Here is a 19,771-nt window from a genome sequence, read left to right as displayed (position 1 = left end):
CATGAACAATGCATTTACTTCAAATATGGAGATTTAAAACTGTTCTTGCTTGCAGAGCAAAATGGGGGAGAGCCTTGCCATGCATGAACTACACACTCTGATGTAAGTGTAGTGGGAAGTCTTTCAGCAAAATATTTAAACGTTTCTTTAAAAATTTCCTGTAAGATGCTACAGTCAGTGCTCGACAGAAAATGAAATTTCGGATGAATCTGTCTCCAGTTACACCAGGCCATCCATTATGGTAGACTGTTATTGACATCTTATTTGCGACACTGCACAAGGACTGTCATTTGACCACACATGAGCATTGTGAAAATTCTGCACTCCATTCCTGGTAAACTTTGCTTCATCAGTGAATAGTACAGTAAACACAAAGTGTTGGCCAGGAGCACACATCCCCAGTAACCAAATATAAAAGAGCTTTTCTGAACCAAAAATCTGTTTCAGTAAAATCTTGTACTCTCTGTAGTTGGCAAGGATAAAGGAGTTCCTTTCCTTAGACTTTACACACTGTCACATGACTAACATTCGCAGTTTCTGCATTTCCATGCTACTGCTGCCATTATTGTCCTCAATATGATGAAGTACTCAATCTTTTAAGTCTGGTGTTTTAACAATGAAATGATATTTTCTAGAAACAGCCTGTATCCATAATACATTCATAAATTCTTTGAAGGGTCTTACTGTTTGGTAAATTCCTACTAGGAAATCTTCTAGCTTTAGATAAATTGCAATTTGCAGGTTCATACATTGGGTGCATGCCAATTAGAACACATTTTAGCCATAAATGTACAGTAAACATTAGTCCAATAAGAATTTGATCAAGCAAGCACCACACCCATGACCGGGAGTAGGACATAACTCATCAGTCACCAGCTGAAATCAACAACACACGCTTGTTCAGGGCTGCCCCTCTCAGAAATAGGTAACTCGATTCCTGGTGGGGGAGGAATGTTCAGTACACACTAAACACTAGTCCAATAAAAACTGCAGAGTCTATTTCCACTACTGATTGTGTTTGCAATACTAAAAGCATTTGCTTATTTCCTATAGTACAATGGTAAATAAGATAAACATAACATGACTTTGACTTAACACATCCAAAAAGAACAACATTTGAAAAGAAAAAGAACTTGTAGAACCAAGCAGTAAATTTGAAAACAAAATCACAGAAATGAAGCAAACATGTAACAACAAAAAAGTGTTTGTAACTACAAAAATCATAAAGTCTTCTACCCATTATCTAGAGGTTTCCCACTTATCTGTTAACACCCTTTTTATATAATAGGTGTCGGTATATTATTCAAGAAACTGGACCAAGTCTTACATCATTGCATTCAATGCAACAGTTGGCAAAATAAGAGGTAAAGAAGAACAATATTAAATCTTCATTGAAAAAATTATGCCCAGGCACAACCAAGACCTACAGGTGTGGGGATATCAGCTGTTTATTGCTGAGAATATTTCACATGAATTTTTAATGGTAGTCGCCATTGAGTTAGAGGGGAGCTCCTAACATACTGTAATGCTGCTTGGATATTAGCTGGTGGCACCTCTAGCACATCAAACTAAGATAAAAGTAATTAAAGCTTGACTTATTAGTGTATATGTTCTTAGTTCCTTTGCTGTAACTCTGCAAGCCGTACAGAATGCTGAGAAATGACAGGAAGCTCATTTCATTGGTCAAATATAAATGTGTAATCTGAATTCTCATAGTATTAACTATGAGTATAACTTGATTCTCACTGGCCCTTTCACACACTGCAGCCACCAAGGGCTGAAGTTACCCATAGGTGTTTCCACAGATCAAACACATGGACCTACTCCTCACCTCAGAGTGCCCAGCTTGACATGAGAACTCACATCAGGTAAATGGCTTTAACTCCATTAAGCTCCACTTTCCATCCTTTGTGCAGCCTGCTGGCTCCTCCTCTACTCAACCAGTGTTATGATAGTCATGTAATAGACCAAAGTGGAACTGCCCTACCTGTTCTTAACCACTTCTGACATTAATACAATTTTATCTTTATTCTATCTTGTACTATTAATACAACATATGTGATAATTACACAAAATAGCAACTTTCTAATTCATATTTTACTTCATTAATATTTATTATCCACTCAATAGTTTTCACACTATGGATGATAATACTCTTTGATTTTTCTGGAAATATTTTCTTTAAAGGAATATTCACGATATACAGTACAGGAAAACAAGGCAAAATTGTCAGTGAGCAAATAATTGTTTATTTCTTAATAGGGATGGACATGATCAGCCAAAAATGGTCACATACCACTGCCATTTTTCACACTATGGATCTAAACTCAGTCTGAAGTTGGAAACAGTGTGAAACAAGACTCATCTGACCAAATGACTGACTTCCATTTTCGATAGTCCAGGTTTTATGGCTTTGGCACCATGTTTTTTGTTACAGGCATTTGCATGCTTCATGTACAGTCTTTGAATTTCAACTTGCCCTACAATTCCCAACTTATAGTGCTTCCTTTCAACTGTTTTGGTGCTGAGAGGATTCACAAATGTGACATTCAGTTCTGCAGCAACTTTTGCAGCTGCCATTCTCTTCAATGACTTCTTCTTTTTCTTTTGCTAGTGCCTTTGCCCCACATTTTGCGCAGGGTTGGCACAGTTAAGGATGGATTTGGCGTGGTTAATTTTAAGGGGTGGCCAGATGCCCTTCTTGCCGCCACCTCATACAGCCCACGACAGAATGAGTGAAGCCCAGCTGTCTGCGTCTAGTGTAAGCCATGGAATAGTGCAAACATGTCCAGATGTCTGCGAGTCGTGTAAATGAGGTGGGACGTGGGGACCAGTCCAGTATTCAGCTAATGGGATGTGGAAAACTGCCTAAAAACCACACCCAGGCTGGCCGGCACACTGGTCCTCATCAGTAATCCACCGGGTGAATTCGATCTAGGGCTGGCGCGCCTACCCCAGTCCAGGAAGCAGCGCATGCTCTAGCAATGTAAGGGGTACCCAAATTTGCTATAGAAGTCTGTGAATCACTCAACGGACAGTATTTTTCAGTACAGCTATTTAGTTCATTCTAAGCAAGTGTCAATTCATGACGTCACAATCCAGACATGAGTTGACTGTAATCTGAGTCTGTTTTAGCAAATAGTTTCTCTCAGGTGATGAATTTTATTGATTATGAAATAAAAGTTCTTGAAGTTTATTCAGAGTTGGAAATGTTTAGTTAGTAATTGTAAGCCATAATTTATCTGTTTAATATAAAGGTGTTCTGATTTTTGTATGCATAAAAAAATGTGAATTTATGTACGGCTTTTACTCTGAGATGAGTTATCACTTGGAGTGCAAAAGTGCGCATGTGCAGTTCACTGACCTGTGCATTGGATTTTATTTTTAGATTTTCACTTGGATAAAGACAAATCCAGTTCCAGTTAGACTTTGCATGGGATTGCATTATTACAAAGGACTCATTTGGCCCATTAGGAGTGACTGAAGCTTGCATGCTTGATTTAAAGTGTGTATCACGCCAGTGCATAATCGGGCTGTCCTGTGAGTCACATGCAATATTTGCCAATGTGCTTGGACTTAATGCACTAAGTTGGAAGTTGATTTTGAGACAAGTACTGATTTTGACAGGGATGGACCAAAAGTTTCTTTAAAATGTCGAGGTTACTTTTTAATTGAGACACATATCACCGTTTTGATTATGTTGCCTAGCAACACTTTAATGCAGCTTAATTAATTTATCAGAATGGTTTATGATGCAGTAAGTCCCATTACACACACAAAATGTTACACGTGACCACATGAGAGAATGAGAGTGTTTCTCTTTCCATAAATGCCAATAAACTGGCAGTTTCAAAAGTTAAATCACCAACTGTTGTGTAACTTCATTGTACCACTACAGAACTTATTATATCGTGTCCCTTCATCAAGAGATCTCAAAAAACTGGGACAAACAAGAAGAAACAATAAGACAACTAAAAGAATAGGCATCAGTAAAGTGTATCTGGTCAAGGAACAACTGGCATTGAAATCACATGATGTAATGAATGATACAATGCTAGAATTGAAAATTTTTAAATATGCCTGATGCAAGTGTTGTTTTGTCCTCAGCCAGAGCAGCTGCCTGTAATGACTACAACACAATGTTTGACTACAAAAGTGAGAAGTGTTAGTATTTCAAAAAAGCCAGTGGCTAAATTATTATGACAGGCTGTAAGGAAAATGGACTGTATGTGCTGAATATGTGTGGTCACCAGAAAAGAATAATCAAATGAAATTCATGGTGTCCTCTGAAATATTGTAAATGTATGATGAAAGTTTTTCTCAGCAAAATAAACAACACATCAAGAATATCTTCAAGAAACTAAACATCAATATACACTCCTGGAAATTGAAATAAGAACACCGTGAATTCATTGTCCCAGGAAGGGGAAACTTTATTGACACATTCCTGGGGTCAGATACATCACATGATCACACTGACAGAACCACAGGTACATAGACACAGGCAACAGAGCATGCACAATGTCGGCACTAGTACAGTGTATATCCACCTTTCGCAGCAATGCAGGCTGCTATTCTCCCATGGAGACGATCGTAGAGATGCTGGATGTAGTCCTGTGGAACGGCTTGCCATGCCATTTCCACCTGGCGCCTCAGTTGGACCAGCGTTCGTGCTAGACGTGCAGACCGCGTGAGACGACGCTTCATCCAGTCCCAAACATGCTCAATGGGGGACAGATCCGGAGATCTTGCTGGCCAGGATAGTTGACTTACACCTTCTAGAGCACGTTGGGTGGCACGGGATACATGCGGACGTGCATTGTCCTGTTGGAACAGCAAGTTCCCTTGCCGGTCTAGGAATGGTAGAACGATGGGTTCGATGACGGTTTGGATGTACCGTGCACTATTCAGTGTCCCCTCGACGATCACCAGTGGTGTACGGCCAGTGTAGGAGATCGCTCCCCACACCATGATGCCGGGTGTTGGCCCTGTGTGCCTCGGTCGTATGCAGTCCTGATTGTGGCGCTCACCTGCACGGCGCCAAACACGCATACGACCATCATTGGCACCGAGGCAGAAGCGACTCTCATCGCTGAAGACGACACGTCTCCATTCGTCCCTCCATTCACGCCTGTCGCGACACCACTGGAGGCGGGCTGCACGATGTTGGGGCGTGAGCGGAAGACGGCCTAACGGTGTGCGGGACCGTAGCCCAGCTTCATGGAGACGGTTGCGAATGGTCCTCGCCGATACCCCAGGAGCAACAGTGTCCCTAATTTGCTGGGAAGTGGCGGTGCAGTCCCCTACGGCACTGCGTAGGATCCTACGGTCTTGGCGTGCATCCGTGCGTCGCTGCGGTCCGGTCCCAGATCGACGGGCACGTGCACCTTCCGCCGACCACTGGCGACAACATCGATGTACTGTGGAGACCTCACGCCCCACGTGTTGAGCAATGCGGCGGTACGTCCACCCGGCCTCCCGCATACCCACTATACGCCCTCGCTCAAAGTCCGTCAACTGCACATACGGTTCACGTCCACGCTGTCGCGGCATGCTACCAGTGTTAAAGACTGCGATGGAGCTCCGTATGCCACGGCAAACTGGCTGACACTGACGGCGGCGGTGCACAAATGCTGCGCAGCTAGCGCCATTCGACGGCCAACACCGCGGGTCCTGGTGTGTCCGCTGTGCCGTGCGTGTGATCATTGCTTGTACAGCCCTCTCGCAGTGTCCGGAGCAAGTATGGTGGGTCTGACACACCGGTGTCAATGTGTTCTTTTTTCCATTTCCAGGAGTGTAGAAAGCTGAATGATGCATCTTGTGATGGTCATGCATTACATAAGATGCATAGAACACAAGTAAATCATTCCAGTTACTAGTGAATTAATCCATATATCAATGGAACAGTGAGTACAGTTGTTTGATAGTGCTCAATATGATTTCAGTCAATGTCATCAGATTTTCTTTCTGAAACACAAAAATGAAGAGTATGATCTGCATAAACAATTTTTGAATGAAGCTCAAGCCAAAAGACATGCTGTTAAACAATTTACATGTAATGGAGACAAAGAATTTCATAACAAGACAGTTAAGAAATTGCTCATAGATAAGTGAACAAAATTACTGATTCGTCCATTATACACTGATTAATGAAATGGTGTGACCAAACATAAAAACAGTACAATCATTGAAGCTGCATATTCGATGCTGAATGTAAGTGCACTACTGAGAGGATTGGGGGCAGAAGCTTGCAGTTTAGAATTCTATATCTCTAATCATACAAGAAGATCTTCAATTTCAAAGAAAACCACTTAGAAAATGTGGTAAGTCTATATCTCAAATCATACAAGAAGATCTTCAGTTTCAAACAAAACCACTTAGAAAATGTGGTAAAACTGGCCAGTATCAAATCTTCATCATCTCAGAATTTTTGGCACTGATTGTCATATAATCGAAACTATCCACTCACAGTTTGTGACAAAACTGTTTTTGGACAGCTTAGAGGTGTGTCAATGACAAAGATTTATAATCAGGATTCCTTCTAAAAGGAATGTGGTCTTGAGTCATTACATAAAATTTAAGCCAGGAGTAGTTTGTAGTTTCTGTAGTGATCATGTTAAATTCAATATTTCTCTGCAAGAATTTCCACGACTGAAATGGTTGGATGTGATATCCAAAGCAGAAGAGAGCAAATATTACAAGCAATCTGCTTCCAAAGTAAGTCAAAGTGAAGAAAAATTTGGCACACTTGATTCTAGAGGAATCCTAATATAAAGTATCAGTAACACAATCAACACAATCCTTGAAAGCAGAAGCTTCTAAATTTTCTGAAGACTTTAAACCAGAGAACAGTAGACAATGAAGAAAGCTGGCCTGCACAGAAGGTGGTGAGTTCTTGATGCTAACAAATGTTGGTGCTGGTGAATACAGAGATCCAAACTTGCTCTGAAGCACTTCAGTCACTTGAGAAGGAGAAACAGATGCGAACTACTAATGAACAAAATGAATCTCTTCATAGAAACAGTACATGGGTGTTTGTTAGGCATCTTATGAATCCAAAGAACTGCAAAATCACTGGATTCTATGTTGAAGCTGCAGGTGATGGAAATATTTGCTTCAAAGCCCAATTGGTTGCTAAAGGCTACAGTCAAAAAGCAGGAATTGATTATGAAGTTGTCTTTACTCCTCTAGCACTCTATGACACAATTCTTTGCTATCATAGCTGGCTTTAAGGAAACGTTGTTAAAACAATTTTGTGTGACAACAGCCTTTTCAAATGGAACAGTTGAAGATGAAGTGCATAAGAAACAACTAGATGATTTTAAAGATAATACAGATTGCATGTGTCTCTTAAAATGAAGTATCTATGGACTCAAACAAGAGCCACACTGATCAAACCACTGTTTTATGGAAGTCATGGAAAAAGCCATGTTTTGAAAACAGTGCTTCAGATCATTGTTTGTTTTTAATCACAAGCAGAAATTACCACTTTTCTGAAGACTTTACAACGTGTATTTTGTACAACAGCAGCTACCCTTAACAGTTTCCTCGGCGTAAAAATAAAACAAATTGGAGATGGAGTGATAATGGTAAGTCAAATAAGATTTTGAACAGTAGATTTCAATATGACTTTAACTATCATTGGATGTGAAGAGAATTACCAAAGTAAAGGACTTCTGTCCTCTGTCCCCTATCACAAGGCCAATGGACGTTTCAAGTTATCTTTCAAGGACCTCATCCAGACATAACTTTTGCTTTGAATCAACCAGCTCAAGATATGGGTCTCCGGAGACCTTTACTAAGTGAAATGCATATTCTGAAATCTGAAAGGGGCTTTGAATTATGCAATTACTTAAGATAGAGAAGAAGATTTGAGAGCTTACAGTGACACTCAGTTCACTGGAGACAAGTAGATAAGTTATTAAACAACCAGCATTGTGACAAAGTACTCTGGTGGGACAATATCATCGACAAGTCAGTTGCACAAGGTAGTGGCTATGTCCACCAGTTAAGCAGAAATTATTTCAGCAAATGATGGAGCCAAAAAATTAATTTGATTGTGTCACTTAACAAGTAAATTAGCTGAACTGCCAGAGCAACATCCAACACTTTACACTAATAATGCCAGTGTATTACAACTAGCAAAAATCCCTAAATATTGTTGACATTAAAATCATAAAGAGGTCCAACAATTCCATGTCCATGAAAGATTACTGAATGGTGAAATATGTTGTAATATATAAACAGAAAGAACGGGTTAACTGATAAAATCTTCTGACAATGCCACTTAAATGAGTTCAGTTTAATTTGCTACATGCAGAGACTGGCATGCAGGGAGTCAAAGAGTAATTCTTTGTTTCTATATTTGATTGACTTTTTTTCCTTCTGAGAAACTGTTGAAATAAACAAAAAAGTTTGAGAGTTCACTGTAATGTGCTACTTCATATTATTTTTGAAATATCATAGATTTTTATTAAAAGCTCCTGACATATGTTTTGGTATGGGTACTAAACAGTTCATATCCTGTGAATAAAACCATTCAGAAATGAAATTAAATTGGCCAGACTTAAAAAATTTTGCAATAACCACCACAGAAACCTTCACAGACTTGAGCATTCATTGTAATCAGATGAATGGTATAGGATAAGATGCATAGCAGACAAAAAACAAAACATTCATTCTTAAATATTAATGTTCTGTCCAGTAACTGAACACAAGTGCAATATGGTATCAGCACCTGCATTAGTGGAGGGAGAGGGGGGTGCAGGCACAATACTCTTACAGAATTATAAATTACTTGCTAGTACTTTCAAAAGTATTTAATGTAAATTGACATATGATCATAACTAGGCTGACTGATTGTACAAACTATAGTAGCGCGCATACGTGCAGACACTATGCAATTTTTTTTATAAAAGCAAAGTGTGCTAATTAAGTTTACTCCCCTATGTACTCTCAAGGGATAACTGTTTTCCACTGATATCATATCCTACTGCTTTATTTGTATTGTAGTAAAATAGATGCAACTCACAAGCGTAACTTCAATAGCAGCAGGAATTGGTCCATCATTTATGACTTTGATCTCTTTCACAGAAGGCTTCAGGAGAAGAGTTTCATTCCAAGGCAAGTCAAGAGGCACTACAGAAATGACTGGTCCTTCACCAACACATATAATGCAACAAGACACAGATGGGCGAGAGTTTCCCATAATTAAAAAACTGAAACAGACAACTGTTAATGAAAGACACAATACTGGCATGAAAGAAGGTAGTAAAGTAACAAAAACAGAGTTGGTATACCAATAATATTGACTTATGTCATGACCAAAAATAAGATTTTTCTTAGAATTCTGAGTATTTGTAAGATAATAAAATTCAGATAGATGCTAAATCACAATGAGCATTATAAAATGTGGTAATAACAAGGACTATTAAAACGTTATAAGAGATGCATATCACATGGGTAAACAACATTTAAATAATACTGGAAGACTCGATTGCAGTGCAGTAAACTCGGGGCAAAATTTAGTTAAGAGACGCAATTTAAAATCTGTTTTCAATAAAATACACAATCTATTGCAAATTCATCAGTAATAACAGTTCTTATCTTTAAAATTTTAACACATTCACCATAAACTGACTTCTCCTTATCAGATTTGCACCACATTTCAGGGTTTCACCTCCATCACTGTTAGTGGTAATTTATGTAATTATTGTAAATGATACAACACAAAACTAGTATAACAAAACTGTATCTTATGACCTCATCAGTAGAACATTAAAGCCCAATCATCCTCCCATCCCAGAATCACACATAATGAAAAATACACATGGTATGGTATTTCTGTGTTCTTAGAGTGGCAAACAGGGGAAAACTGAAGTATCTGCTTGCATATTAAGGCCTTCCTGGGGACCAAAAATGTCCTTCTAAGGATCAACATGGACTCCCCAGGTAATGACTCTATGAATCACAGCTTGCACAGCTCATCCACATGACCCAGGACACAGTTGATACCAGCACCATGGTTGATGTCACGTTCACTGACTTAAAAAAGGGTGTGACAGAGTTATGCATTGTCAGATAGTGAAAAAATATGAGCATATAGATTATCAAATCAGCTTTATGATTTGATTGGAGAGTTCCCTGCAAACAGAACACAGCATGTTATTCTTAATGGAGAGGGATTTTCAGGCACAAAAGTAACTTTGGATGCATTCTGAGGTAGTGGTGATGACAGACAGGTGGACAACATCAAAGGCTATGCACAGATTGTTATCGCTCACAGGCAAGTTGTTATGCTGGAAAACTATAGTGAATTACAGGAAGATCTGCACAGGATCAACATTTTATGCAAAGACTGGCAATTGACACTCAACATAAACAAATGTAACATATTGTGTGTAAATAAGCAGAATGACTCATTACTGTATGATTACATAAATGCTAAACGATTACTGGAGGAAGCCATACCCATGAAATGTCTGGGCAGCATTCTTATAGAGAGGTTTAAGGAAATGACCATATAAAATTAATTATAGGAAAAGTATGGTTGATGCCAGATTAAGATACATCAGTAAACCACTGATTCTTTAAAGAATTCAATTCTCATGTAAAAAATACCTTGAAATAGTACTTTAGTTAAAATTAATTTAATTTGATAAATATCTGACTTTAAGCATATAAGCAAGAAAAAGATTAGAAAAGGTTTGAAATCACTGTATATAAAAGGCAACGTCCTGACAGACTGAGTGACTAAGTGACTCGTCATTGCCCAGCACAAACCGCTAAGGACAGAAGCTTGAAATTAGGAGAAGGTGTGGATCTTATAGCACTGGCAACATTTAAGAGGGGATTTTTCGAAATTCCAACCCTAAGGAGGTGAAATAGGGGATGATGCACTTTTTTAAAGAATTTTGCTATTAAGGAATGGGTGTAAACTTGTTTTGAAAATATATCATTATTAAAGAACTACTGAAGTATTTTTAAAGCTACATCTGTGAACATTGGTATTTGACTTCTCAGTTACAAATAAAAAGGACGTGTTTCAGCATTCACAGATAGTGAACCCCTAAAGGGTGAAATATGGGCTGAGATTTTATTGTTTTATTATGAAAGCATTTTTAAAGCTAAATCAATGAAAATTAAAATTTGGTTTCTCAGTTAGAAATTTAAAAAAATACGTTTCACTGTTTTTTGAAATTCAATCCCTATGGGTCTGTCATAGGGGATGAAAGTTTTTATGGAAATATTTCATTGTGAAAGCAGTTTTGAAGCTAAATCTATGAAACTTTGTATTTTGCTTCCTTGTTAGAAATAAAACATATGCATGTCACTTATTCTTCTTCTTTTGTGTGTGTGTGTGTGTGCGTGTGTGTGTGTGTGTGTGTGCCCTAAATTCAACCCCCAGAGGGTGAAATAGGAGGTGAAATGTTTTATGAAAATGTTTTTATTGCAAAAGCATTTTTAAAACTAAATCTTTGAAAACTAGTGCTTGGCTCCCCAGTTAGAGATGAAAAAATATGTGTTTCACTGTTTTTGGAAATTCAACCCCTGAGGGGATGAAATGGGGTCAGACTGATTTACTGACTCATCATCGTCCAGCCCAAACCACTAAGGATAAAAACTTTAAGTTTGGAGAGGGTGTGGGGGCTTGTACTGTATGCATCGTTTAAGAAGCGATGTCACAAGTTTGATTCTTAAGGGGGTGAAATAGGGGATGGAAGACATTTTTAAAATATATCACTATTAAGGGAATTTTGAAGTTAGAACTACGAAATCTGGTATTTGGTTTCTCAATTAGAAAATAAAAAAAAAAAAAAAAAAAAAAGGTGTTTCAGCTTTTTGGGAAATTCAACAATTTGGGGGATAAAATAGTGAGACTGTCTCAGTCTTGGAACTTACTCTGAGGATGGATGATTGATACACGGCCAAAAAATCAGTGGAAGAAATTTTACTTGCGTGGTTGCATGCCTGAAATTTAATGGACTATTCATTAGACCACGAAAAGGTATTTGCCTTTATAATGGTACAGCCTCCCCCAGGACTCATATGAAATGTCCGATAGCACAGACAGTTATTGGACAATTCAGGGCTTCCTAAGGCCTTGTACGTGTGTCTTTATATATATCACTCTGACCTATTTGATAAAAAAAAAACTTGATATTCATTGAAAAAGCATGTGGAATGTTCCAGAAGGACATGCATTGTCATAATTATCGGTGGATTGTTGTCACTGATAAAATTATGTACATATACTAAATTAAGTAACTAATCAAGAAATTGAAGTAATACGTCCTTAGCAATAAATAACTAGAGACTAAATAGATGTTAGCATGAAAAATAAATGCTTCTAATTAACAAAATGGTAATCTAAAAATCCAATAGCAGAAGACCTCACTATCTTGAGAAACAGCTTAAAAGTTATTACCAAGCAATGTATTTTCATTTGTTATTTACTTTTATGTCTTCCTCTGCAATTAATATTCTTTGTAACTACATTCCTAATTAACTCTCCGATTGTTTACATCTCACAGTTCTCCAATTTCCAGAATTTGAGGTCCTATTTGTGCATTTTATGTATGTAATCAGATAAACCATAAGATCTGTACTACCACTGAATGTTAGTAACCAAATCCAAAATGTAATTAATTATGTAACTAAAAAAATACAACAGACATTATTGTAATTAAAGTTCAGAATGATTTTCCTATGGAAAACTAAAGACATTACTATAAAAGGTTGTCATTCAATATTGTATTTTATACCTTATTCGGCTGTAACATCAGTTTCTTTACATTTTGTAAATTTTAATTGTAACATCAAAAGTGCACAAAATTAATAATACTTTATTTTGGAAGTTATTGTTAAAATTCTATACAAAGCGATGTTGCAACAAGTCAGTTTTGAAGTTACTTTTGGAAGTCAAAGAGTTCAGTGAAGTCTGTCCATGTTTTGTTTACATGACAAGTGTGTAGTTCGGATGTCAATTAATGTGAATAAATTTTGTGTAGCATGAAAATTTCGCATTCATTCACCAATGGACCAGGCAGAAGAAACTAAGTTAAGTAACATTCAGCACGAATCATTACAACTTCTCAGTTAGAAATAAAAATATACATATTTCAGTGTTTCTGGAAATTCAACCCCTAAGGGAATGCAATAGAGGATGAAAACTTTTAAGAAAATGTTTTGTTACACTAAAAGAATTTAAAGCTAAATTTATGAAAATTAGTATTTCATTTCTTGGGTAAATAGAATAAAGTATTTATTAGGGGATGAAACTTGCTACTGAAATATATCACATAAACACAAAAGGCATGGTTAATAAAAACTTTGGACTCCAGTCACCAGAATCGCTTTTTGGTCAGAAGTTCGTTTGGAAGAGAGTTGGTGTGAAAAGCTTAGCAATCTGATAACAACATAAAGATTCAATTAAATAAGAGCAAAAAAGTCTCTGCAGGTCATACAGTCTATGCAAGCGAAGCAGTGGGCGCTAAGCTAGTCACATATAAAGTTTGTCGGAATTTGCTAGTTCTCTTGCTGTGGGAACACTGGATGGATCAAGTCTGGGCAATTTGTGCTTCATTTTGAGCAAAAGTTAGTTTGCCATGCAGCTTAATATTTATGATGTCATATGTCTTGAATTACGTGTCATATAATAACATAACTTTGCAGTCATACTCACTGGCATATGTGGATACTATCTAAAAAATCTGTTGTGAATATACTTAGTGATAAAAAAGTAACTAATAAAAAGTTGATGCTGATGCTGAAGTTTCACTGCACAGACAGAAAAAAATATAAGGGATAAATTTCTTTCCTTTTATCATTCATTGGATGGATATAGCCTGGGTATTTGCACATGGAGAGTTATGCTGCCTTTAAGACATTTACATAGTTTCCAGCTGTAATAATTGCCTTACTGTGTTAAACCTTTAACATATGATTATACTTCTTAATGAGTAGATCATGAAATCATTTTAAGTTTTAGAATTCACTCAGTAATTATATGAGGTACTGAAAATCAAATTTTTGTTGCCCTTGGAAGCCATTAGATAGGGAACCTGCAACTTGGTCTGGCAGATCATTCACAGGGTGATTGTGTTGTGTGGTTTATTAGTCTCATAACTTACATAATGTAAATCATTTGTTTCAATTACAAAAGACACATCAAAATTTTACTAAAATTTCATTGTCAACAGAGAACAGATGTTAAAACAGCATAATAATAATACAGTTTTGTTATATATATATGTATAATAAAATCTAACACTTATTTACCCTTTGCTCAAATTACCATTTCATCCTTTACAAATTCTTCTACTGATTAATAGCATTTCTCCCACACAATCTCCTGTAGCCTTGTTTTTAGAATATCTGGCTTCATATTAAATATATTTTGCCCATTAAATTGTTATACAGGGGAACATTAATAATACCAGCAAACTGCAGGGCCAGAATCCTCACTGGAAATGGAGGAAAAATGTCCTATGAACATGTGTCCAGAAATGCATCGTTGCCGCAGTAGATGGTGCTGATGACTGACTGTTCCTCTGACCATGTGCTATGTGCTCCTTGTGTGTTGCAGGTTGTGTGGTTGACACAGCATACTGTAAGCAGCACAATGGTCTGCTATTCATGTCAGGAACAAGCCAAGATGGTGTCTGTGTTTAGATTAGATTAGATTTACTTCCATTCCACTTGATCCATAGTAAGAAGGTCCTCCAGGATGTACAACATGTCAGAGAAACAATAATACATGACACATATTTACAACTAAAATAAATAAGTTTTTTATGTGTGTGACCAAGCAGATGGAAACAGACAAGTGGCAGCATGAACATACCAAAACAAGTCCCCTCACTAACACCACCGACATCCCACAACATTTAAAGCCCTTTTGAAGCATCTGTATGAGCACGAATCCTTTCAGACAGCTATGGTGTAAGCCAAAGTACAATTACGTGTAACCTGCATGACAATCATCACTATTCCTATCACCTGCAATCCCATGGAGGTCACTTTGAACATGTATTGTGATGTGGATGCGATGCAGCTCTGTACTGTGTTAAAGGGCATTTTGTTTTTGTTCCAATCATACTGTCCATTTCCAGACATAAGTCCATAGGACCTTTTTTCCTCTATTTCCTGTCAGGAATCCATCCCTGCAGTTTGTCAATCTTATTAACGTTCACCCTGTATACAGGGTCTTACAAAAAGGTAAGGCCAAACTTTCAGGAAACATTCCTCACACACAAATAAAGAAAAGACGTTATGTGGACATGTGTCCAGAAACGCTTGATTTCCTTGTTAGAGCTCATTTTGGTTTCGTCAGTATGTACTGTACTTCCTCGATTCACCGCCAGTTGGCCCAATTGAAGGAAGGTAATGTTGACTTCGGTGCTTGTGTTGACATGCGACTCATTGCTCTACAGTACTAGCATCAAGCACATCAGTACGTAGCATCAACAGGTTAGTGTTCATCATGAACGTGGTTTTGCAGTCAGTGCAATGTTTACAAATGCGGAGTTGGCAGATGCCCATTTGATGTATGGATTAGCACGGGGCAACAGCCATGGCGCAGTACATTTGTATCAAGACAGATTTCCAGAACGAAGGTGTCCCGACAGGAAGACGTTCGAAGCAATTGATCGGCGTCTTAGGGAGCACGGAACATTCCAGCCTATGACTCGCGACTGGGGAAGACATAGAACAACGAGGACACCTGCAATGGATGAAGCAATTCTTCGTGCAGTTGACGATAACCCTAATGTCAGCATCAGAGAAGTTGCTGCTGTACAAGGTAACGTTGACCACATCACTGTATGGAGAGTGCTATGGGAGAACCAGTTGTTTCCGTACCATGTACAGCGTGTGCAGGCACTGTCAGCAACTGATTGGCCTCCACGGGTATATTTCTGCGAATGGTTCATCAAACAATGTGTCAATCCTCATTTCAGTGCAAATGTTCTCTTTATGGATGAGGCTTCATTCCAACGTGATCAAATTGTAAATTTTCACAATCAACATGTGTGGGCTGACGAGAATCCGCACACAATTGTGCAATCACATCATCAACACAGATTTTCTGTGAACGTTTGGGCAGACATTGTTGGTGATGTCTTGATTGGCCCCCCATGTTCTTCCACCTTTGCTCAATGGAGCACATTATCATGATTTCATACGGGATACTCTACCTGTGCTGCTAGAACATGTGCCTTTACAAGTACAACACAACATACGGTTCATGCACGATGGAGCTCCTGCACATTTCAGTTGAAGTGTTCATACGCTTCTCAACAACAGATTTGGTGACCGATGGATTGGTAGAGGCGGACCAATTCCATGGCCTCCACGCTCTCCTGACCTCAACACTCTTGACTTTCATTTATGGGGGCATTTGAAAGCTCTTGTCTACGCAACCCCGGTACCAAATGTAGAGACTCTTCGTGCTCGTATTGTGGACAGCTGTGATACAATACGCCATTCTCCAGGGCTGAATCAGGGATTCCATCCAACGGAGGGTGGATGCATGTATCTTCGCTAATGGGGGACATTTTGAACATTTCCTGTAACAAAGTGTTTGAAGTCACGCTGGTACGTTCTGTTGCTGTGTGTTTCCATTCCATGATTAATGTGATTTGAAGAGAAGTAATAAAATGAGCTCTAACATGGAAAGTAAGTGTTTCCGGACACATGTCCACATATCATTTTCTTTCTTTGTGTGTGAGGAATGTTCCCTGAAAGTTTGGCTGTACCTTTTTGTAATGCCCTGTATAGTCATCCCCATATACTGTGGAGTCTGTGCATATGATTCCAGCTGGTGCATGGGTAGCATAAAATTATTTTAATTTCTCATCTGATGTGTGTGGTTAAAATGATTCACAAATAATATTTGTCTGCTATGTTGGAAGATTAAAATTTCATAAATATATACAGATGGAATAGTTATAATTTGTAGTTTCTGTAATAATGGGTGACAAGATTCTGTTTGCTGTGCAGTAGACATGCATCTGATAATTTTCTTCTGCAGTTTCAGATACACTACTTGAACTTCCCCAGAAATGTATACCATAACTACTTACAAATACAAGGTAACTGTAATTCACTGTTTTCATGTACCCAAGTCAGTGGAAGTATCAAGTATTTGCATTACAAATGCAAAACTGCTTAGTTTGTTTGATAGGAAGTCAATATGTGTATTCCAGCCAAAGTTATTGTCTACATGTAGTCCTAGGAATTTGATCATATCAACATGTTCCATTTTTCAAACTTTTAATTTTGAAATGTACTATATGGGTTTCTGACTTGTTCAGTTTCAACCCATTTAACTGGAACCAGTTTTCTTGGGTATCCAGTGTGCTTACAACAGAGCTCAAAATTTTTTCTGCATTATTATCTTCAATTAAAACACAAACACTGTCTGCAAACAATATTGATGGGCAATTTAGATTTATGGGTAAGTCATTTAGGTACAATAGGTGCAGAATTGATCCCAAAATGGAGCATTGAGGTACACCTTCTGATACTGTACTCCATTCAGAATAATAATCCATGGAATTGAAGTGATAGTTACCCTTTGTTTTCTGCTGTGTGAGTATGAGGTGAGCCAATTCAGAGCATTGTCCTTAATCCCATATTTGTCTTAGGTGCAAATAAGCACGGCATGGTTCATATAGTCAAATGCTTTTGTAGGACCACAGGAGATACAGGCAACTTTATTCCTCTGATCCAATGATTTGCGTTAACTAATAAAGTTATTCACTGCACCTAGAGAGTTTTTTCCTGGTTGAAATTCAAATTGCTTGCTTATAATAATACCACTTTTTCACAATAAAATATTTGACGTGGTATAGAGCTACTTTCACTAACACTTTTGACAGTTTGATAGTTTCCCATGTCTTCCCTTGACCCTTTCTTGAACCTAGGTCAGCCATCAGCATACTTCAACACATCATGAAAGCATCCCTGTTCAAAAGATTGGTTGATTATTTTAGTTAGTCTATGGCATACAATGGTATGATGTGATATGGCATACAATGGTTCAATCACTTTATTGGGTATCACCTATGAGAAGTCATAGGGTCAGTATTGCTTTGCGTGTTCCTACATTTCTCTGTAATCTTGCTCACCAGGTTTCGAGAGGGTGCGTTTCTGGATGAGGTATCGAATATATTGCTTCCCCCTACTTATACCTCCCGAGGAGATCACGAATGTAAAATTAGAGAGATTAGAGCGCGCACGGAGGCTTTCAGACAGTCGTTCTTCCCGCAAACCATACGCGACTGGAACAGGAAAGGGAGGTAATGACAGTGGCACGTAAAGTGCCCTCCGCCACACACCGTTGGGTGGCTTGCGGAGTATAAATGTAGATGTAGATGTAGAATCCAAACCGATCTTCCCCAAAGTCGGCTTCTACCAGTTTTTCCATTCGTTTGTAAAGAATTACTGTTAGTATTTTGCAACCATGACTTATTAAACTGATAGTTCAGTAATTTTCACATCTGTGAGCACCTGCTTTCTTTGGAATTGTAATTACTATATTCTTCTTGAAGTCTGTGGGTACTTCACCTGTCTCATTCATCTTGCTCACCAGATGGAAGAGTTTTGACAAGGCTGGCTCTCCCAAGGCTATCACTAGCTCTAACAGAACGTTGTCTGCTCCTGGGACCTTGTTTCATCTTCTTTCAGTGGTTCGTCAAACTCTTCAGGCAGTATCATACCTCCCTTCTCACCTCCATCGACTTCCTCCCCATTTCCATTGTATGGTGTATAATAACTATGTATAATAATTGTGTGTAGTAATTACGTGTTATCTGGAGTTGTTCAAAGCAGAGATCTGACAGAAAAATATGTAAAAACTTATTATTGATTAAATGAACAATTTAGAGACTTTGACACGTTAAGCCACAATATTTGGATGTGACAGCAGTTGAACAAGGAGGCCGATGACCAGAGGAGTTTGCACTGCAGCAGTCAGCACTTCAACAGATCAACAACCAACCAGATTGGCAATGCTTCCAAAGAGAACGACCGGTGCAGTTCACACATCAGTGGCCAAAGCTCCAGGAACTGTCTGCAGACTGAACTCACGTGAATGACATATCTGGTGATGTAGAGGAGGACAACAGGGCAATGCATGACCATGCCAGCACAGATGTAAAACAAGGCATAGAAATAAAACATTGGTCATATTTCTGGCCAATGTGAGAAGCATAGATAAATGACGAAAGAGTCAGTCACTGCTCTACAAACATTGTGACATTGGTGAAAACACCAAATAAATATCTCTGATAAATTGCCACGAGGTGGTCCTTTGAGGAGAGAAAGAAGAGACAAAGAAACATTGCCTGGACGGACAGACCGATGGTTAGTTAGAGAACGTCATACTTCGCTGCAACGACTTAGTCACTACACTGCTCAACAGAAGAACATGTCAGTACCGCGCCAACTGGTCAACGCAGAAGATGCCATCCCAGATGTTACCAGAAAGAAGTTTGTGTGGTACTTACCCTGGTGGCTGGTGAGAACAAAGGGACTGCTGCTTCACCAAATGGGTCACCTGTGAACCTAGAGCTTGATGAACTCTGCCAGAAGACACCAAACCTGAGGGTTGCTGGTTCAATTCCAGGACAGAGCACTCCGCACCACCCCGGAGCCACTTGTTAAAAATGCAATCAGCAAATACACAAGGAGAAGACCATGCCACTGCCACAGAGGGTCACAGATACAATAATGAGTGGAAGAATGAGTGGAAGAATAGTATGCCACC

At 38.5% G+C, this 19,771-nt stretch overlaps 1 protein-coding gene across 1 annotated transcript in view; it reads right to left on the bottom strand.

The window, feature by feature from the left end:
• LOC124613731 overlaps positions 1 to 9,666 on the bottom strand; it is a 70,812-nt gene extending 61,146 nt beyond the window's left edge. The window contains exons 1-3 of the mRNA XM_047142449.1: positions 9,568 to 9,666; positions 9,300 to 9,385; positions 9,032 to 9,218 (exon numbers count right to left, since the gene is read on the bottom strand). Coding sequence (XP_046998405.1) covers positions 9,032 to 9,218; positions 9,300 to 9,385; positions 9,568 to 9,666 — 372 coding nt within the window. The remainder of the gene's footprint in view (positions 1 to 9,031; positions 9,219 to 9,299; positions 9,386 to 9,567) is intronic.
• Positions 9,667 to 19,771: the final 10,105 nt, after the last annotated feature.

Source organism: Schistocerca americana, chromosome 4 (genome assembly GCF_021461395.2).
Source record: "Schistocerca americana isolate TAMUIC-IGC-003095 chromosome 4, iqSchAmer2.1, whole genome shotgun sequence".
NCBI classification, from domain to species: Eukaryota; Metazoa; Arthropoda; class Insecta; order Orthoptera; family Acrididae; genus Schistocerca; species Schistocerca americana.
Note: the sequence above shows the minus strand (reverse complement) of the source record. Positions and strands in the feature narration are given on the sequence as shown.